Consider the following 21,189-nt stretch of genomic DNA (forward strand, 5'->3'; position numbering starts at 1 on the left):
GAGCGAAGAGCAAGTCAAGGTCTTTTTGTGAGAACTTTGGATGCAGCATACCATTTATTCGATGTACCATTTGATTGGAAGACATTCTAAATACATCATTTTATTCAATTGCGGTGAATGTCAAACCTAACTTGCCAATGTGCCACGACATGCAATCATGAACATGCTGCAGAAAATGATTGGCATCAAAGCCCGGGGCAAATGCAATGTCAAAACGTGACAAAGTCTCTGCGAGAACAAGACGCATTTCCATTAATGCAAGAGGGCGGCCAAGGCAGCTGTGATGGCCAATAGAAAATGGTGCGTAAGCTGAGCCATCTTTGATGAGATCAGGGCGAGAGCACCAGCGCTCCGGTATGAAGTCAGACGCTTTGGAATAAATGGCCTCAGAGCGACCCAGGGCGTATTGCGATGAGAAGACGGTCATGTCACCGGGAATGAAGGTGTCGGCGACTACGAGTCCCTGAGGTGGAGTGACACGGGGAATGGTAGAGGCAGGCGGATGCAAACGAAGCGTCTCATTGATGACGGCGTTGAGATGGGGAGCGTCAAAGATTCGCTGATGCGAAAATGTGCCATCAGCAGCGCGGAGCGGAAACAGCTCCTCGCGCAGACGGGTCACGTGCCCAGGATGCTTGGCGAGATAGAAAAACGCAAAAGTCAGGGTTGCCGCCACAGTATCGCTACCAGCAATGATGATAAATCGACAATCGTTACGGAGGATTGAGAGGTCACGGTCAGCGATATTCTGCTTTTCGTAGTGACTGAGCAACGGTGCCATGAGACTCGGCCGCTCGCTGCGCCGAGGGTCGGCCATGAAGCGATCGAGGTGGTGGTGACAGAAGCCTAGGAAGCCCGTTGTGGCCGCGGTGGGCACGAGGGCCTGCGCGACATCGATGAGCAGGCGCATCAACCACATGGGCAGCCTCCTGCCCATAATGGTCATTCCTTGGACAAGCTGCTCGACGGCTTCGTGCGTGCGAGCTTGTCGCAGCATGCCAAAGTCGGCCCCAAGCCCAAGATCACCCATGGTATCAAAGGCAAATGCCTCTGCCAGGCGCGCCATGTCGACGGGTTTGCCTCGAGCATCAGCAAGCCTTCCAAGCAGCATGTGCACGTATGCGGCGACGCGAGGCTCGTAAGTGCGTAGAGCCTTGTCACCAAATCCTCGACTCCATACACGACGTCGCCCAGCATGCAGCGACTCATCACGTGTTGCTATGCCGCGATTGGGCTGCTCCAAGTCGTAGAAGGTTCCCTTGCGACACGGGCTGCCAGGCCCGTAGATGGCGGCGACAGCCTTGGGGTGGGTGAGCATGAGCGTCGACGAGCCGATGCGCACAAACTCGCCGTAGCGCTTACTAAGACGCTCGCTGAGATGGTGCATGTCATGGCCGCCAAGCTGTGTGCACAACCACAGATCGGAGATGCGCGCCGCCAAAGGACCGGGAAAGCGATTCAGCGGGTGAAAGATAAGGCGATAGACCAGGGTGCTCCCGTAGAGGCCCAGTAAGAAGTACGCGGCCATGGTCAACGCCCACGCCAGACACTCAAAGTATCCCCCTGCATTCTCTCCCGTATATCGCACACCTGCCAAGATGGTAACCCCGAAACCGAAAGCAGATAGATAACGTGCCCCATTTCCAAAGTGTTCCCCTCGGTGAAAATAGACCAGGTGCGCAGTGATGCCTGCCACGACCGCTGTTCCACCGTGTGCCAACCGCATGGCAAGAATGATGGGTATCAATTAGGATGACAATTGAAGATGGTGTGTCGGGAGCGCTGCATCATCCACCATTGTTATAGGTATCTCACCGCCACACGATCTGTCCGAGCCGCTTTAATAAACCTTCGCCTTCGGTTTCCTAGATGGGCTCTGACATGGAACAAGCCGCCGTGAGTACGTACTGATCGGTACTTTAATACACAACACCATTGTGATCCATAGAATGTTCATTCCGACTGTATCCCAGCGGCTACAGTGCATGCGGTATTAGTATTAGTCCATTATGCTCCCAGCGAATGGCCAGACTGCTGTTATCCAATCCAAAACATCATCCCATGGTCTACCACTCGTAGTCGCTCATGGCCGACCTTTACCGCCCTTACCCACGCCATACCATGTGCGAGTCCGCGTCTTAGCCGTCGGCCTCAATCCGACCGACTACAAAATGGTGACGCATTTCTTCATGCAAGATAATACCGCTGGTTGCGACTTTTGCGGCATCGTTGAAGAAGCAGGCCCGCAGTCGGTCCTTGGTCTTGGCCTTCGAGTATGCGGAGCCGATTTCCCATATCGCCCTAGCAATCCTTACAACGGCGCCTTTGCTGAGTACGCAACAGCTGACTCACGTCATCTCCTGCGCATCCCGGACGGCGTCTCCGACCTGCAGGCCGCAGGAATAGGCGCTATTGGATGGGGCACCGCAGCCCTGGCCATCTCTGACCCCGCAGCCTTGGACCTCCCCGGCTTACCCTCGCGGCCGGATTCTAGAGGCCTCCCTGTCTTAGTCTATGGCGGTGCAACGGCGACTGGTATCATGGCGATCCAAATGCTAAAGCTGTGAGTAAGGCCCTTTTATATATGAGATCGCCACTTGCCCCCATCTTCATCTGGAACGCAGCTAATTCTTGGCTCAAACAGCTCAGGCTATAGCCCCATCGCCGTTTGCTCAGAGAGTTCGGCGCCTCTATGTATGAGTCTCGGTGCAATCGGTACCGCTTCTTACACTTCGGTGACGTGTGCCGAAGACATCAAGGCCATCGCCAAGGGATCTAAAATCAAGCATGCTCTCGACTGCATTACAGACGTCGAGTCGATGGCCATCTGCCTTGCTTCTCTCTCTCGCACAGGAGGCCGCTACGCCTGTCTCGAGGCATTCCCCGATGCCTGGTTGACCCGCCGCGCGATAGCTGTCAAGGTCGTCATGGGTTTTGAAGGACAGAACGTCGATGTCGATCTTGGTCATCCTGTGTACACACGCAAGGCCAATCCTGCTTTGCATGCTGTTGCTGGCGAGTGGGCACGCGAGTTGCAGTTGCTGTTGAACGACGGGCAGATTAAGACACAGCCTATGCAGGAGATCGGAGGTAGCTTCGAAGGCGTCATCAAGGCTCTGGAGATGCTGCAGAGAGGAGACGTCAAAGGCAAGAAGTTGGCTATCCGAATAGCTTACTCAAAGTAATGGATGAAGTTGTTCGTACGAATCTTTCGAAATTTATGCTTATCGCTTCTTGATCTGTGAACACGCGCGAAACGTCAAATACTTTGAGTTACCTGTGAGACGTGCCTGTGAAGAAACGAGCGTAATTTGAACGCGCAGTCATAGACTAGTCGTAATGGATTAGCGATATCGAAGCCAGAGTGCTTATATAGCAAACAATATCAACTCAAATTTCAAGAGTGGGACGTTCAAGTTATGGACGAGAGCTTAGGAATACCTGATCGACCCATCAGCGTCTCAGTCCTTCTGTAATGGATCTTCTGAACATAAATTGGGGCATATACGATCGTATGTTTGACAGTTGTTCAAGCTCCTGTTATTGTGCCGCATTGTTAGAATGCTATTCTTCCAAAGGTTTAAACTTAGAGTCACTCCAGATCCTTTCAAGGTTTGCTGCTGCGCAGTAGTGACATCAGATCCTCGATCTCTACACTAGGCAGCGCAACAATTCGTGCCTGTTTTGACACACTACAGTGAACAGTATGTCGTAAAGAAACTGAAGACTGTCTATTTTCAAGGGTTTAGGTTCAAGATTCATCACGGTCTAATAAGCCTTTAAAGCTACACAGGCTAGTATACAAGTCACTAGATATTCTCCTAGGAGGTCGCAGGTTTAAACAGAGCAGTCAAGAAGTTTGCGGCACGTGGTATCCAAGGTTACATTCACATTTGCTTCACGTCTTGGAACAGACCTTAAACTATGCAGCAACCTTGACCCCAGCCCTTGGTTTCAGATGCACGAACAAACCTGGTTTATCCCAAACCAAATACGCTTTTTGATCATCCATCCACTTCTTGCTCTCCTTGGTAGCCTCGATGTCAAAATGCCACAAGAACCTTGCCAGGATATACCGCATTTCTGCGTAAGCTAGATTCATCGCGATGCAAGCACGAGGACCGTAAGAAAAAGGATGAAAGCCTTCTCTTTTATCCTCATCAAACTCGGCTGGGCGCTGGCTATCAGGAAGCCAACGTTCGGGGCGGAATCCGTCAGCATCCTTCCAATAAGCTTCGCTGCGGTAGAGGACCCGGTGCGGGATGCCGACTATAGTCTGCTTCATGTCAGCCAGATTACAATGGCTTGGAATGTCAGCCCGATGAATAAGCCAACTCACATTTCCAGGAATGTAATCGCCCAAGATCGTGTTTCCAGCAGGCGGTGTTATACGCCACATTGTGTTTGGACCCGGAGGATAATACCTCATCGATTCCTCGATGAATGCTCCTGTGTATGTCAGCTGCGCGACACTTCTCATGTTGATGTCATCTTCGCTTGGAAAAGTGTCGCGCAACTCTTCTAAGATCTTCTCCTTGACGTCCGGTCTCATCGTTAGCATGTACATCATTCCTGACAAACTACTACTCGTCGTCTCCGCGCCACCGCCCGTCAACAGAATCGCATTTTTAAAGATTTCTTCCTTGGTCATGTACAGAGTACTGGTCTGCTTAGTCGTCATGACATCCAAAAAATCGTCCCTCGGTGTGGATAGCGACAGTCGACGCTCCACAACCTCTCGCAAAAGGACGACATGCCTTCTGAAATCGCGCCACAATTGGTATGTCGTCTTGATCGGCAAAAATAGATAGAAGAATGGGATGCGCTGGCACAGCAGAATGATGTGCGTAATGTAGATGTTTGCGAAAACCAGCTGTAGCCATGGGTGCAGCATGTTATTTTCCATGCAGCCAAACGGCTCTCCGAACGACAGGTCACCAATCAGATCGAATGTGCAGTAAGTGAGCCAGTCTAGAATGTTCACTTCCGCCCGTCCATCTCCGCACAAACTGCACAACTTGGACAGAAACATGTCCACATGGCCCTTGATGAGCGGCTCTTGCTTGCACATGGCGCTGTACGTAAAACCCGGTGCCATGACGCGACGCATACGACCGTGGTCTCCTAGACTAGCACCGACCATGTCGTGCGCATCTGGACTGCAGTACCATACCGGTTTCGGATTCTCTCTGCGTTTAGTAGGGACATAGCGCCCATAAATGTCTTCCCAGGCTTCTGGGCATGCATATGAGAGCTCATCGGGGCCTATGCGCACTATGGGGCCGTAGGTGGCATGTAGATTGCGGATCTTGAGGTGCCATTTTCCCGTCATGTAGTAAAAGCCATACGGAATGGAGGATGCACCGAAGAGCTTGGGGCCAGGGTACTTTTTGAGCGGATGAAATAGGATGTTTCGCAAGGGGCGGACGATGAAGATGTAGGCTGCAATCTGGGGCGGTCAGGTAAATGAGAGGAATTCAAGTGATGGAACGCGTACTAAAGCGAAGGTGGAGATGATGATGCGATGCAAGCTTGGAAAGACCTTTTCCCCTGGCGCAAGGAATTGGAGACCCATGGTGAAATGAGCAGGTGAATGCTGCACGCGATTGATTCAGCACAAGACTTGAGAAAATTGTCGAAGACAGTGCTACTCTGAAAAAGACGGAATACGTTTGCCAATGTTAAATTACGTTGGAAAGGCATCGTGCGATGCCCATATCTGCGGCGTTCACGGAGTACCGTCCAGTTCCGATCTTTTTTCCGCACGCACTTCGCATCATGCTTGTTCGGTGGTGATGCAATACAGTAACGGTGGAGTCGATGAACCCCGCATGACGACGGTTGCTGATGGCAATCACAAAGTTCGCTGTCACTTTCCAGAATGGGAAAGAGACGCCTGCCCGAGCACGCATTCCAAACCGAATCTCGCAAATAAAAGGTCCGATGTATTTACAACTTGGATCCAAGTATTCGGCGAGCCAAACATGGCGCACGTGTGGCTCGATTCTGAAGGAGTGAAAATGCACCACCGAGAGGACGCGCAGCTCTCGGTGGCTATTGCCTTTAGTAGTACAGAGAGAAGCTAAGGAGTAGCCATGTGCAGCTTAACCTTCGGCAGACTGGCCTAACCCAGCATGTAAATAACTCCGAAAAGGGAAGTTGGTGAGATCGAACGCCCAGACAGTGCTATACCTAAGCACGCTCCGAGTAGTCTCCTTGATATTTACACCGTATCGGCTAACGTTACTGTTAAGACCGGAAAGCATATCTGTCGCGGTTGGCAACTTTACCCTGAATCTATCCGCACCTCGAAACGTTGCGCAATCCTATCTATCAAAGTCCGCTCTTCCTGCCTCTTGGCTGTTTACCCGCCATGTCACACAACAAACCCGTCAACGAGCCCATCGTTATCATAGGTAGCGGATGTCGCTTTGCAGGAGGAGCAAACTCACCTTCGAAACTATGGGACCTGCTCCGCAACCCGAAAGATTTACGCAGTGATGTCACGAGCCGCTTCAACAGCCAGGGGTACTATCACAAGGACGGTACACATCATGGACACATGAACGTGCTACAGTCGTATCTCATAGGGGAAGACACACGACTGTTTGATGCCGAATTCTTCGGTGTCAATCCCGTCGAGGCCAAAGCGATGGATCCACAACAACGTCTACTGCTTGAAGTCGTCTACGAAGCAATCGAATCAGCAGGCCTGAGTATGGAGAGAATGCGAGGAAGCGATACGGCAGTCTTTGCTGGCCTTATGTGCGGCGATTACGAGGCCATGATGCTTCGGGATTTGGATCAAGCGCCAACACATTTTGCTATTGGGACATCGCGAGCAATCCTCTCAAATCGAGTATCATATTTCTTTGACTGGCATGGGCCCTCCATTACTATCGACACCGCATGCTCATCTAGTCTCGTCGCCGTTCATCACGCGGTCCAGGCACTGCGGTCAGGAGACAGCCACGCAGCGATTGCGTGTGGCTCAAACCTCATCCTAGGCCCGGAAATGTACGTCATAGAAAGCAAATTGAAGATGCTGTCCCCAGATGGGCTCAGTCGCATGTGGGATAAGGACGCGAATGGTTATGCACGCGGAGAAGGCGTGACAGCTGTCGTGCTCAAGACGCTGAGCCAGGCGTTGGCAGACAACGACAGAATTGAAGCCGTGATAAGAGAAACGGGCGTCAATCAAGATGGAGCAACGCCCGGCATCACAATGCCTAGTGCTAGTGCACAGCGGGCATTAATCCACAGCGTGTACAGGAAAGCCGGTCTTGATCCAGAGAGCCCCAATGATCGGCCCCAGTACATCGAATCTCATGGTACTGGTACACCAGCAGGAGGTAAGCTTTGAAATGATGAATTCTGTACGTGTGCGCTGGATTGTCCTTTTCTAATGTTGTAAATTCGGCAGATCCCATTGAGGCTGAAGCACTCTGTAGCGCATTTTTTGCCACCACAGCGCCATCAGATAATCCGATTTATACAGGATCCATCAAGACTGTGCTGGGACATACTGAGGGTTCAGCCGGCATCGCAGCGCTTCTTAAAGTTACCAAGGCGATTCAGAATGCCACAGTACCGCCAAACCTATGGTTCCAACAACTGAACCACAAGTTAGAGCCATTTTATGGCAATATTCAGATACCCACCCAACCAGTCACATGGCCTGCTACAGAAAAGAGGAGGCGGAAACGTGCTAGCATCAACAACTTTGGTTTTGGTGGAACGAATGCTCATGCAATTGTCGAAGGCTATGAGCCAAAGGAAGAGATTCCGCCTCCCAGCTTCCACCATGTCGATGCTACGGTATCGACACCCTTTGTCTTCTCAGCTGCGTCGAAGGAGTCATTGCGCGCAAACCTCGCCGCGTATGCTCTTCACTTGGATGCCCATCCACAAATTAGCACGCGAGACCTTGCATACACATTACGCGAACGACGATCAGTGCTTCCATTTCGTATAGCCTTTCCGGAATCGAACACCAAGGATCTGAAACTCAGTATCGCAGCCCGCCTCTCGGAGTCAGATGGAGAAGGTCTTGGAGTACGCACATGGGCAGCAAATAATGGAGGGAGTTCTAAGCTCCTTGGAATCTTCACCGGCCAGGGAGCGCAATACGCGCGTATGGGTACAGAACTGCTTGCCCAGACCAACATGGCTCGGAAAACGCTTGAAGAGCTCGAGGGTTATCTTGCCGAACTTCCAGAAGAAGATCGTCCGAGCTGGTCGCTTCAGAGTGAACTGCTTGCCGACCCCTCAGTCTCCCGTGTGGGTGAAGCAGCAATCTCACAACCGCTGTGTACGGCAGTTCAAATCATCTTAGTGAAACTCCTCTGCTCGGCAAAAGTTAGATTCGACACTGTTATCGGTCACTCTAGTGGAGAGATAGCAGCTGCATACGCGGCGGGATACCTCAGTGCACGCGATGCACTCCTTGTTGCTTACTACAGAGGGTTGCATTGCAAGCTTGCCGCAAGCCCTAACGGAAATGTAAAGGGCGCTATGCTCGCTGCCGGAACCTCGTTGGAAGATGCAACCGAGCTATGCGAGGATGAGGAGTTTTCAGGTCGAATCAATGTCGCGGCAAGCAATTCATCTTCAAGTGTCACTATCTCCGGAGACGAGGATGCTATTGATGAGCTCGCAACAGTCTTTGACGACGAGAAGAAGTTCAATCGCCGACTCAAAGTGGATACGGCGTACCACTCAAAGCACATGCTGCCGTGTTTCGAACCATACGTCGCATCTCTCCGACGCGTTGGAATTACGGTGCTGCCTGGCAATGATCAATGCACTTGGATCTCAAGTGTCCATGAAGGCAGGGCGATCAATCCCGCAACCGATGAGTTGGCGGATGTTTACTGGGCACAAAACATGACCAAGCCTGTTTTGTTCTCCCAGGCTGTACAAGCAGCCGTTGCACCAGTTCGGGGTGGCGAACCCTTTGCAGCAGCACTCGAGGTTGGTCCACATGCTGCTCTCGCTGGACCAGCAAAGCAAACTATTCAAGAAGTTGCACAAAAGGAAATTCCATATCATGGATCTCTAGTTCGCGGCGAAAACGCAACGAAGGCTTTTGCGACGTGCCTCGGATTCTTGTGGGAGCGCCTTGACGCCGCTTCGTTGGACCTGGGTAGCTGTGAAGCGGCATTGTCCTCGTCTGGCGGCGTTCAGCAGTATACTGTGCTCGCTGATTTGCCGACTTATCAATGGAAGCACGAGACTGTGTACTGGGCAGAATCTAGGAGGTCGCGCCGCATGCGACTACGCGAGGGGCCTTTTCATCAGCTGCTCGGCAACGTATCTCCAGACAGCGCACCGCACATACTCCGATGGAAGAATGTGCTGAAACCGAAGGAGATGACTTGGCTGGAGGGACATCAGGTGCAGAATCAAGTAGTGCTGCCGGCCGCAACCTACATCTGTACGGCTATTGAGGCTGCGCGGTCGCTGGCCCAAGGCAAGAACATTCAGCTCATCGAGCTGAGTAACTTTTGCATCCACAATGCCATTACTTTCGACCAGAATGACGTGGGAGTTGAAGTTTTGGTTGAACTGTCTCGCATTAACGTCAAAGAAAATCATGTCAACGCTACGTTCACCTACACCGCTGGACTGGGAGATGAGACAAACGACCTTGCCCTTGCCGCCAATGGTGAGCTCAACATTCTGCTCGTGGACGATGATCCGTCTCTTGCGCTTTTCCCAGAACGCCAAGAGCCACCGCCGCACATGATTCCCGTGCAGCCAAGCCGTTTGTATGATTTCATGAAGGGGTTGGAATATGACTTCTCCGGACCATTCCAGTCCCTCGCCAAACTGGAGAGAAAGCTCGGTACTGCAACATGCCTTGCGAAAAAAGCGAGGAAATCTGTACCGGATGCAGATGATCTCCTTGTTCATCCTGTTGACCTCGACGCCGCTTTTCAGTCTGTTATGCTGGCATACAGCTACCCTGGCGATGATCAATTACGCTTGTTGCATTTGCCCACCAGTATTGAAAGACTACGTGTAAATCCTGCGGCCCTTTCTTCTCAAAAGTATGTTGAAAACGACACGACAATTCTTGATTCTACTTGCACCACAGCAGACCGCGCTGAGCCTGGCAATGGCTTTTCGGGCAGTGTCAACATGTATGCGGCCGGTTTCGACCACGCAGCCATTCAGGTGGAACAAGTCAAATTCAAGCCTGTTGGATCCGATGCGAAGGATGACCGGAATGTCTTCTATAAGATGCATTGGGTACCTAGTAAACCTGACGGACTACTAGCTGCAGCTAGTGTTCCCATAACTGAGCGCGATCGCAAGCTTATGTTTGTCCTGAGTCGCATTGCCGCCTACTACCTGCGGAAATTTGACGAAATGATCGCCGAAGATGATCCTGCAAGATTGGAAAGCCCTCTTTGCCATTACATGCGCTATGCTCGACACATGATGGGCCTGTTGAGGGCGGGAGAGCATAAATGGGCGTACAAGGAGTGGCTTCAAGATACAGAGCAGGACGTCTTTGACGACATTGCTTCTAAAGGCTTCCAGGATAACTCTGATGTTAGGATTATGCTTCTGGTTGGGAGCACCATGCCACGTGTGTTCAGGCGTGAGACGACAATGCTGGAGCATTTCCGCACGTCTGGATTGCTCGACGAGTACTACTCTAACGGTTTCGGGACCAAGCAGTGCACTCTGTGGGTTGCCGGCGTCCTGAAGCAATTGGCGGACTGCAATCCACATCTTAACCTGTTGGAGATTGGAGCTGGTACTGGTAGTGCGACCAAGACGATTCTGAAGTCCGTTGGCCACGACTTTGCAAGTTATACCTTTACCGACATCTCATCTAGCTTCTTCGAGAATGCGGCTGAGACTTTTTCAGACTATGGAAGTCGCATGGTTTTTAAGGTGTGTAATGCTGAGAATGATCCTGTTGAGCAGGGCTTCGAAGCAGGTACATATGATGTTGTCATTGCCTTCATGGTCATTCATGCTTGCGCAAAGCTTGACGAGGCTGTGGCCAATCTCCGAAAGCTCCTGAAGCCTGGCGGTCTATTGGTTCTTGGAGAAGGTGCTAGCGATGGCGCAATGCAAGCTGGCGCAGGGTTCATATTCGGTACCCTCCCGGGCTGGTGGCGCGGTGTTGATGAGGGTCGCACATTGTCGCCCTTGGTGAGCGCGTCAGAATGGCAGGTCATTCTCAGAGACGCCGGCTTCTCGGGCATTGACACCATGTCGCCACCTGAGCTCTTTGATGCCTTTGGCATCACACTCTTCGTCTCAACTGCTGTGGATGAGCGCATCGAATTTGTACGCAATCCCCGAGCAAAGGCTTCCCGCGCAGTGTATAACAAGGTTGTTGTTATTGGTGGGATCACATCTACGATTGCAAAGCTGGCCGAAGAAATACAAACGGTCTTGACGCCTTTGGCCATCCAAGTTCTGTTGTGCACATCCCTCGAAGATCTGCAAGAAAACGTCCTGGACGATGAGACGGTTATTATCAGCCTCGTAGACCTGGAGGCTCCAGTATTCAAGGACATTACATCGGAGAGATGGTACAAATTCCGCCTACTCTTTGAGACAAAGAGGGAAATTCTCTGGCTAACTAGCGGCCGTCTTGAAGACGAACCCTACTCCAACATGACAGTAGGGTTCGGCCGTTCTGCAATGCACGAGGAAGAGACCCTTCGCGTACAATACCTGGATGTGGCGGATGTTAGCCAGCTCAACGCAGTTATGGTTATGCAGTACCTTTTGCGATTCACCTCTTCTGAACTGGACAAGTCTGACATTCTCTACACCAAGGAGCCGGAAGTCATCATCGACGCAAATGGCAGAGAGCTAGTTCCGCGCTTGTTCACGATACAGGCCGCAAACAACCGTCTCAACTCAGTTACACGACCTATTTATGAGGACGTGGATACAAGTCAGAGTGTGGTGGAGCTACGGTATGCCAAAGAGGAGCCGAGCTTTAGAAAGCTATCGCGATACGAGGTCTCTGCAAAGCTTGAACCGTCACATGACACCACGATCAAATTGCGCGTTGCTTATTCTGTTATATCTGCGCTAAGATGTCCGGCTGGCTATCAGTATCTCATCATGGGTTTCGACGAATCCGGTGCTCGGCGCGTCGCTTTGGTCAACTCGCTCACCTCTGTACTTTGCGTCCCTCTGAAATCGACGATTTTGTGTGAGCTCTACGATATGTCAGAACCCAGCTACCTCACGCTCCTTGCCGCAGAGATCATCGCCATGACGATCGTTGACCCGCTGTTTACTGGTCAAAAGCTGGCTATCCTCAATGCTTCTAAACTCATCATCCAGGCCATCGCTAGCTACGCCACGGCCAAGGGTGTTGAAACAACCTTTATAGTAGATGCGGGTGGCGAATTTGTTCCCAAGGACGTTGCAGTGCAGTCCCATTTGCCATTATATCCTTCGCGATCCGATATGTCGTTCATTCTACCCACGAATCTGGCTTGTTTTGTCAGCTTCTCTGCCTTGAATAAGGCTGACAGCGAGGATGCTATGAAGTCCCTGCTTCCATTCTATTGTCAAAAGATGAACACGAGCACTCTCTTCTCAACTCACGGCGTCGACACTGGCGCTCTTGGGGCCACGGCACAGCATGTACTCAGCCGCGCCATTAGCTCAAGAAAAGGACGGGGTACGTCGACTGATACAACCAAAATTGACTTGGAAGCACTTGCTAGTGGAAAACACCCCGCGGATCCGCTCGCAGTCATTGACTGGACACCACCAAGCACCTCGCTTTCTGTTCGCATAACGCGCTTCGAGATGACCCAACTCTTCAAGGCTGACAAGACCTATTGGCTAGTCGGACTGTCCGGCGCATTAGGAATCTCTCTCTGCGATTGGATGATTGAACGAGGTGTTAAATATCTGGTTCTGACAAGTCGGAACCCCAAGATCGATGAGCGATGGATCGAGAACCATGAAAAGCATGGTGTTATGATCAAGATTCTGCTCTGGTATGTAAAAGACAACCTATCATATTTAGTCCCTATCGCTAACACGAGTTTTACAGTGATGTGACTGACGAGGCTGCCATCAAAGACGTCCACCAGACCATTGTCCGCACGCTTCCGCCCATCGCTGGTTTACTCAACGGTGCCATGGTCCTGCGAGACGTTTCAGTGCGCAATATGGAGTACGCACAAGTCACCGATGTTATCAGACCAAAAGTTCTCGGGAGCATCCACTTGGACCGCATCTTCCACGACATAGATCTCGATTTCTTTGTTCTCTTGTCCTCCATCAACTGCGTCATTGGGAACGTCGGACAAGCAAACTATGCCGCTGCAAACATGGGCATGATAGGTGTGGCTGGCCACCGCCGTAAACGTGGTCTCCGCTCTTCCGTCGTAAACGTCGGCGCCATCATTGGTGTTGGTTACATCACACAATCTGATCGACAACTTGACGTTACGGTCGCCAAAACAGCCATGATGCATTTATCCGAGCAGGATTTCCACCAGATTTTCGCCGAATGTATGGAGGCTGGACATTTGGACAACGACAGCGGTCCAGAAATTTCAACAGGCTTACTGGAAATTACGCCCGATACCATTGACATCCCACCGTGGTATTCTGATCCAAAGTTCAAGCGCTTCCAAGTCCATCAAGCTGCTGCTGGAGCTGGCAAGGCCGAGGTGGCCAACTCGGCTTCGACGCAAGAGCTTTTGTTGGCATGTCGCAGTCAAGCGGACATTACCAAGGTTGTCCAACAGGCGTATTGCGCCCAGCTCCGTCGTATCCTGCAGGTTTCTACAGCAGACGAGGATTTGATGATGATGCGTGGAGTCGATCTAGGGTTCGACTCGTTGCTTTCCGTCGATGTGCGCTCGTGGTTCCTCAAGAACTTCCGCGTGAGTATTCCAGTTCTCAAGATCATGGCCAACGATGTGCGCATGTCGACCTTGGTGGACTTGGCAGCAGAGAGTATTCCTGCAGAATTGATACCTCATGTCCAGCAGCAGCAGCAGCAGGCCGGTAGGCAGGATGCTTCATCAAATACCAGCAGCGACGATGAGACCGCAAGTACCCTACCCACATCCCCCGAGTCTGCTAGTCCTGGCACATCAACACCCGTTCCCGAGAAGGACATTTCGCCAGTCGACACGTTCAACTCTGTAGACTGGTATTTCGAAACCACTCCACCCTCAATATCTACCTTTTCCGAGCTCACTTCCGCCCCTGCGCCTCGATCGGACCCTAAGGTCGTCGTACTGACGGGCTGCTCGGGTCTCCTGGGTCACCATCTCTTGAGTACCTTGATCGCCCAACCTTCCATTCGCAAGATCATTTGTCTCGCTGTGCGCAGCCTCCCCTCGCGCCTGTCAAGCGGCGAGCTTCCACTTCCGGGCGACAAGATTGAGTACCACGCTGGCGACCTCACCGCACCACAACTCGGCCTCTCAACCTCAACTTGGATCTCCATTTTCAAGCAAGCCGACGCCGTCATTCATAATGGCTCCGACACTTCGCATCTGAAATACTATTCTGCGCTCAAGCTCGCAAACGTCGATTCGACTAAACAATTAGTTTCAACGTGCCTCCAGCGCATGATACCATTCCACTACGTCTCCTCTGCAGGTGTTGCCTTGTTTGCGGAACGCGACGCATTCCCTCCAGTTTCATGTACCACGACGGGCAAGACTCCACCCGCTGATGGATCTCATGGATACATGTGTGGCAAATGGGTTTGCGAGAAGATGCTCGAGCGGGTCTACGAGCAGTACCACCTTCCTATTGTGATTCAACGCCCATCTACCATCATTCGGTCTGGCGAGGACGCAGCTGTTGAACGCGCCGGCTTCGATTGGGTCAATTCGCTCCTACACTTTGCGCATCAAACACAAACGGTACCAAGGGTTGACCACAATGCTGGCGCCTTCGACCTTGTGAGCGTGGACACTTGTTGCAGTGATGTAGCCAGGAAGTTGACGCGCGCCACGAAGGAGAGGATCACGTATGTGAATAATGTAGGGGACGTCGTCATTCCTATGGCTTCAATGGCAGACGTGGGGCTGGACAGGATTGGAAAAAGGTACAATGTCTTGACCATGGACGAATGGACAAAGACAGTAGTAGAGGCGGGTATGCATCCAGCTGTTGCGGCATTGATTGAGACGTTTGATGAACCCGGGGTTGAGAAGTATCCGATGCTGTTAAGAGAGTAAGGTGTGCACTGTGGTATTAGCTCCTGATTCTTCCTAGTCAGGTAATCGTGCACTCTGCCCTAAAAACGCGTGGATGCAACGCAAACTATGTGCTAATTCTCTCCTGTTGTAGTCTAGTGTTGTCTTACCTCTTTAATTTACGCGCTTTAGGACTAGTATATATGCGCTTTAGGACTAGTATATATCTCTAAACTATCGCATGCTCCTAGTAGCTGAATGCATAATCCAGCCACCTTTGAGGACTAAGCTTCGCTTGGGCTGGTGGGGACGGGTAGGAAACTCCAGGGCTGCTCGGCAATCCCACGGGTTCTCATCCGACGCCCCTCCCCACAATCTCAGGTCTTGCCGAACTTGAGCCAAATAGCGATTTCTCCCCCACCTTCGTGTCGGAAGCGTCCACGTCCACTTTCTCGTTTACCCACACCCTTCGTTGCCATGTCTTCCTTTCCGGCCCAGACTAGTCGTTCACAGGCTGGCCTGTTTCAGTGTGGAACGTGCTCCCAGTCGTACTCTCGACTTGACCACCTGGCGCGTCACGTTCGCTCGCGTATGTGAATCTGGTCAGATTTCACGTTGTGTGCGATCACCGCGCTAACGTAGCATCGCAGACACGCAGGAGAAACCGTATCGTTGCAACACATGCGACAAGCAGTTCAGCAGAGTGTGGGCACTTTCCATCCGCTATCATTGCTACTACTCCTGCTTATTGAAGAGATAGCGATTTGTTGACAAGACATGCTCTGCTGCACACTACCGCCAAAAACGACGTGCCGAACAAGCGCCGCCGGACAGGTACCACCTCGTCTGCACCTCTTCGTGTTTCCAAGGCTTGCGAGGCGTGTGCCGAGCAGCATCTCAAATGTGAAGATGAAAAACCCTGCAGACGATGTTTGAGTAAAGACATTGCTTGTGTCATAGCTCCCAGATCGTTTGTGAATGAATCTAGAGAACTGGCTGCTTCATCCGTAGAACTGCAGCTACAAACGGAGTCCAATACAGGTCCGCAGGGTCAGCGGGATCCGCCGGCAACAATCAACGAAGGGTCTATTACTCCAGGTCTGCCCTCAGATGATGAAAGCAATGTTTTTGACTCAGTGTTGGCGGACATGACGGGGAACCAAGTACAACCTCCACCACCTCCACCACCTCCCCTTACTTTCCTTCCTCCTTATCGAGGCGAGCAAGATCGAACCAATGTGAACAAGCCACAGTCACAACATAGGTCAGGTGATATGCCTGCAGTTATGGACTACCTCTCAGTCGGACTATTCTCTACCGATCTGCCAAGTGGCACGCTTACGCCTAGTGGGATGGTAGGCTGGGGTGGCGAAGCTGACCTTGATTTCAGTGCGATTGACCTCAGCTTTCTCAACACCTACAACACACGAGTGCCCTTTGAAATTGAGAACCCAGTCGGTCATATACCACCACCAAACGCCAATGCAACTAGTCAGGGCCCCTCAAGACAGGGCAAAGATATGGATACCAATTCCTCAAGTGGATCTCTTCAGCAGTTCATTTGGCACTTTGTTCCAGTACCCGGAGTGCATGCATATTCGGAGCAGGCCGATCTCTCCTTACCCGCGCAAGACCGGATTGTCAGAACCCCGGAGAGCTTCGCAGACGTGAGCAGACGAGCAACAACCGAGGAACTGGACTCTGTAACCCGGGACAAAATTCTCGCCATACTCCTCAGTCAGGTCAAATCACATATTCTCCCGGCCTTATCTGCTTTTCCGTCAGTCATGCTGCTGGACAAGTTGATACAGTTTTTCCTGGCTGGCCCCATTCCCACAGCTAGCTCATGGATCCATACAGCCAGTTTCAGACCAAAGAAAGCTCGACCAGAGCTGCTCCTTGCCATGGCAGCTGCTGGTGCAGTCCTCACACCCGACCGATCCCTGCGGAAACTTGGATTTGCCATCCAAGAAGTAGTGCGCAATCACATACCCACGGTCTTCGAATCTGACAACACCCTAGTTCGCGACCTCGAAATGTCACAAGCCTTCATGCTAGAGCTGGAGATTGGGCTCTGGAGCGGCAGCAGCCGGAAAACTGAAATCTCCGAAAGCTTTCAGCAGCCGCCGTTATCGATGCTGAGACGTGGGAGCCGCTTTAGAAAGTCTAATTATCCGATTCTGGTGTTTGAGGCTGAGGATGAGGGTCTTGTGCTTGAGAGGAAGTGGCGCTCTTGGGTTGAACAGGAGTCGTTTAAGAGGCTGGTATATCACTTTTTGAGCCATAATACGCAGGCTTCAATTTCGCTGCTTATCAACCCTTCGATATCTTACTCCGAGCTCGACCTTCCTTTGCCAGAATCACAAGAGCTGTGGTTGGCGGCTTCGGCAGCAGAATGGAAGTCGATATACCGGACGAAATTCGAAAATTGCACGACAGAAATCCCGTCTTTGACAGGATGCATCGCTACTCCAGATCTCCTGCAAGATAGCAAGACGGTTATTGATCTCCAGCTCTCATGCTCCTCTTTCTTGTACGCTATGTGGGGTATGGTATGGGAGTATCGAAAGCTGGCTCGGCTGTTCTATGCAAGACCAACCAACTCCGATTTGTGGGATAGTCGATTAGCGATGATGACGCGGTATCAGGAACTCCTCAAAGTATTCGACTATTACCGGATCAGCTACGTGAATGAGAGCACGCTGCTGCTTGAGCTGATTCTCATGCATCTACACATGTCTCTCGAAGAGATCCAACTTTTCTGCGGACTAGAAGATCAAAAAGAGACATCACATATACATGCCTCGGTCAAAGAGTGGGCGAGCAGTAAGACATCTCGGTTAGCAGTCTGGCACGCTGGCCAACTTGTTCGCGCTGCAAGGGCACTTCCCCATATGCATCTCCGCGACTTCTACGCTATCTCGCTCTTTCATGCGAGTTTGACATTTTGGGCGTACGGGCTGGCATCGCGCATGTTTGTCCAGGGTCGAGGTTTGTATCCAGAAGCTGGGAGCATGAGTACGGATATGAACCCCCCACAAGCACCACAACAAGTGATCTGTCTTGATGACGAAGAAACGACCGCGACATATCGCTATATTTCTTTGGGTAGGGGGATACCTGCTCTGCACGGTAACCGGCCCAACATGCCGCTTACGCAATTAGACGATCTGGCGGTTGTTATGTCTACCATTATGGGAATAATGGCGAAGGGTGATTGCGATTCTTCAATGCCCAATTCGCCACTTGTGGAGAATCTACTAAATGTTATGGGACGATTGAGGGATACGGCGACTCCAGGGAGCAGCGTAGCGATGTAGCAACTGGATGTAAAAGGAGATGTTGAAACATCAAGCAAAACTTCTTCAGCACTGCAGGCGCTGGCCGGAGCCAAAGTCAGTGCTAGTCATGGACAATGCCTCATTCCACCACAGCGATGGCGTTCAAGAGCTGTGCCTCCGCGCAGGCGTGAAGCTAGTGTTCCTGCCGCCTTCCTCGCCGGACCTCGACCCTATTGAAGAGTTCTTTGTAGACTTGAAGCGCTTTATCGGGTAAGAAAGGCACACGATGCGACTTCGACTGCAGCGACTGCATCTTTCTGAGAAGTTAAAGAGCTCCTGCATATTGCTTCGGATGTGTTCGGCGAGATGACGTGGAAATGCTCAGAAGCCTGAATTTCCTTCCCATAGATGATGAGCGGCACGGTTTCCGTCTTATAGCTATATCTTGTGCTCATGGTGGCATTGTCTTGGACACACAATGAGCTGATGTCTCCCTCATGGATTCGGCAAATGCTCTGATTGTTGTTTCGGGGTCGTTGTACGGTTAGTCTTTAAACCACAGCATCTAAGCAGCAACATCCTTAGACAATGATAAACAGTACAATCAAGCGGAATGGTTTCTTCACATTAGCATTTATTGATAGTTCCCTATCCTCTGGGTCTCAGCGAGACATATCTATTAGCTGATGATACTTGATTTACATCTTCTCATAGTGTTGTGCTAGAGCATCGGCTTTAACAACACTTTTCCCGAAAGGGGCCATCCAATGATCTCATCATGTGCACCAGTTGCACCCTTGTAGAAATCGCGCCTCGTCTTTTTATCTAATCTATACCAGCTTCATTGTGGTAGCAGACGCGAGTTTCAGTTACTTCACAACGAGAATCCCGCATCGATAACAGCAATTTGGCCAGTGACTGATTTGGCCAAAGCAAGGTATTTTACTTGCTGAGCAACATCCTGTTATCGATTAGTGGTAAGAACCGCAAGACGAGATCGACACAGATATACCTCAATTGTAGCGAACCGTTTCAACGCGTTCCTCTCTTGCACCGAGTTGAGCTTCTCTTCCGAAAACTGGCGGCCCCAATCCTGCCGTTATCAGAACATACCAATGCTTCAATACAAACACATACTGTCAGAAGAACTCCCGGTGCCACTGAGCTCACCCTAATCTTGGGTGCTGCGATAACCGCGAGGCTCCGTGAGAGATGTATTAGCGCAGCCTTGGTTACAGAATATGGCTAGACAGCTAAGTTAGAATCATTCCAATATGTTAACTCTGTTGGAGTGTTCGCGCCTAACTTACTAGCGAACTCCCGCTTGGAGTAACTCCTGCTACGCTTGCAGTAGCAATGAATGCACCCTCGCTCTTCTCAAGATGCTCTCTGCAGGCTTGAAAAAGGAAGAAGTGACTTTTGACGTTCATGTTGAAGCAGCGATCCCAGTCCGCCTCATCGTCGGCCTGCTGGAGATCCGAAAAGTCTGTCACTCGCGTCCAACCTGCATTTGAAATGACTACATCTAGGTGTCCCATCTGTTGAACCGTCTCAGTGACCAGTCGGCGAATCTCATTTCGCTGGCCCATATCTGCTTTTATCGCGGCAAACTGCGGCGCGGCGGAGCCATTCACTCGCTTGCGCATCTGTGTAAGCTGTTGGACGAGGGCATCGGCTCGGGATGAATCTGAATGGAAGTTGATGACAACGGACATTTCCCCTTCTAATGCGAGGCATCTTGCAATCGCAGCGCCGAGGCCATTAGACCCTGCCGTGACGAGTGCAACCTTTGTTACTGCGGCCGCCATGGTAGATGTTGTGCTGGATACAATACTGAATCGAAGGCTGAGGTTAGGAATACCATTGCTCTGTCCGTCTCATCATCATAGGTAATAACTGATGCATTGCGTAGGTTGGCAGTGCTAAGCTATTCTCCGGTCATACCGATGGATGGGGCATCGGGCCCACATCAAACATACCGAGGCTGATGTCCGTGTGGGCCCGACGGCCTTTTAGGCCACCCACCGAAATCGATCACCAACTTTTACGATCAATAAGTCCACCACTATGAGCCCGATTAAGGCTGCGATCGAAGCAATCAAGTCGCTTGAACCAGGACAACAATTCAGCTATCGCAAAATTGCAATTCAGTACGGTTGCAGCCGAACGTCGCTCTCTCGCGATAACACGCTTGGAGAAACCCTATTGATACGAAATGGGCGCGCATGTTGTATGCACTTCAAGAGTCCCAGCCGCTGCTGTTTAATGGCAAGCTTCTGGACGAGGATTACGGCGATGGAATGGACGATGTTAAGGCATCTAAGAAATTGGCAGGACTGCGCACAGCTACGTGACGGGTCTGGAAGAGAAAATCATGCATTGAGAATACTATGAATATTTCACCAGCGATCGACAAATCGTTCGTGAGAGATTTGACTTTGACTCAATGACGCCTAAGTTCCTCAGTTTTATCAAGATATAGATCAACAACTATATCTTAAGAACGTTCTCTACCATGTTTAACGTCGTCAATATTTGGGCCCACAATGATGACTTCGTCTCTTTCGAATCCATGTATAACACTTCAATGTCTCCTATTGTACCCTTCTCAGTTATAATGCGCTGTCAATACCAGTGTCTATCGTTGGCATCAATTCCGCCGGTGGTCCCGCTGCCGGTGTCATTCCCGAGTCGATCACCCCGTCAGCTGCAGCGGCCTCAGATGGCTAGCAGATGGCGCCTCC

At 51.2% G+C, this 21,189-nt stretch overlaps 8 protein-coding genes across 8 annotated transcripts; 5 read left to right on the forward strand and 3 right to left on the reverse strand.

Moving 5' to 3' along the window:
- Nucleotides 1-100: 100 nt before the first annotated feature.
- SNOG_07863 (hypothetical protein) lies at nt 101-1,528 on the reverse strand (the record flags this gene model as incomplete). Its single annotated transcript, XM_001798138.1, has 1 exon — nt 101-1,528. The coding sequence occupies one exon, from the start codon at nt 1,526-1,528 to the stop codon at nt 101-103; it is 1,428 nt and encodes a 475-aa protein (XP_001798190.1).
- Nucleotides 1,529-2,009: 481 nt separating this feature from the next.
- On the forward strand, nt 2,010-3,237 carry SNOG_07864 (hypothetical protein; the record flags this gene model as incomplete). Its single annotated transcript, XM_001798139.1, has 2 exons — nt 2,010-2,563; nt 2,645-3,237. 2 exons carry the CDS (start codon nt 2,010-2,012, stop codon nt 3,183-3,185), a joined length of 1,095 nt encoding a protein of 364 aa, XP_001798191.1. The 3' UTR covers nt 3,186-3,237.
- Nucleotides 3,238-3,922: 685 nt separating this feature from the next.
- On the reverse strand, nt 3,923-5,575 carry SNOG_07865 (hypothetical protein; the record flags this gene model as incomplete). The annotated part of the gene is made up of 3 exons (XM_001798140.1): nt 3,923-4,276; nt 4,340-5,449; nt 5,498-5,575. 3 exons carry the CDS (start codon nt 5,573-5,575, stop codon nt 3,923-3,925), a joined length of 1,542 nt encoding a protein of 513 aa, XP_001798192.1.
- A 798-nt stretch (nt 5,576-6,373) lies between these two features.
- Nucleotides 6,374-15,206, forward strand: SNOG_07866 (hypothetical protein; the record flags this gene model as incomplete). The annotated part of the gene is made up of 4 exons (XM_001798141.1): nt 6,374-7,352; nt 7,499-12,670; nt 12,746-12,995; nt 13,052-15,206. 4 exons carry the CDS (start codon nt 6,374-6,376, stop codon nt 15,204-15,206), a joined length of 8,556 nt encoding a protein of 2,851 aa, XP_001798193.1.
- A 1,106-nt stretch (nt 15,207-16,312) lies between these two features.
- On the forward strand, nt 16,313-18,484 carry SNOG_07867 (hypothetical protein; the record flags this gene model as incomplete). The annotated part of the gene is made up of 1 exon (XM_001798142.1): nt 16,313-18,484. The coding sequence occupies one exon, from the start codon at nt 16,313-16,315 to the stop codon at nt 18,482-18,484; it is 2,172 nt and encodes a 723-aa protein (XP_001798194.1).
- Nucleotides 18,485-19,319: 835 nt separating this feature from the next.
- On the reverse strand, nt 19,320-20,253 carry SNOG_07868 (hypothetical protein; the record flags this gene model as incomplete). The annotated part of the gene is made up of 4 exons (XM_001798143.1): nt 19,320-19,406; nt 19,458-19,538; nt 19,583-19,690; nt 19,756-20,253. The coding sequence occupies 4 exons, from the start codon at nt 20,251-20,253 to the stop codon at nt 19,320-19,322; spliced, it is 774 nt and encodes a 257-aa protein (XP_001798195.1).
- Nucleotides 20,254-20,512: 259 nt separating this feature from the next.
- On the forward strand, nt 20,513-20,799 carry SNOG_07869 (hypothetical protein; the record flags this gene model as incomplete). Its single annotated transcript, XM_001798144.1, has 2 exons — nt 20,513-20,600; nt 20,690-20,799. The coding sequence occupies 2 exons, from the start codon at nt 20,513-20,515 to the stop codon at nt 20,797-20,799; spliced, it is 198 nt and encodes a 65-aa protein (XP_001798196.1).
- A 161-nt stretch (nt 20,800-20,960) lies between these two features.
- On the forward strand, nt 20,961-21,175 carry SNOG_07870 (hypothetical protein; the record flags this gene model as incomplete). The annotated part of the gene is made up of 2 exons (XM_001798145.1): nt 20,961-21,019; nt 21,058-21,175. The coding sequence occupies 2 exons, from the start codon at nt 20,961-20,963 to the stop codon at nt 21,173-21,175; spliced, it is 177 nt and encodes a 58-aa protein (XP_001798197.1).
- Nucleotides 21,176-21,189: the final 14 nt, after the last annotated feature.

Source organism: Parastagonospora nodorum (assembly GCF_000146915.1).
Source record: "Parastagonospora nodorum SN15 chromosome Unknown scaffold_11, whole genome shotgun sequence".
NCBI classification, from domain to species: domain Eukaryota; kingdom Fungi; phylum Ascomycota; class Dothideomycetes; order Pleosporales; family Phaeosphaeriaceae; genus Parastagonospora; species Parastagonospora nodorum.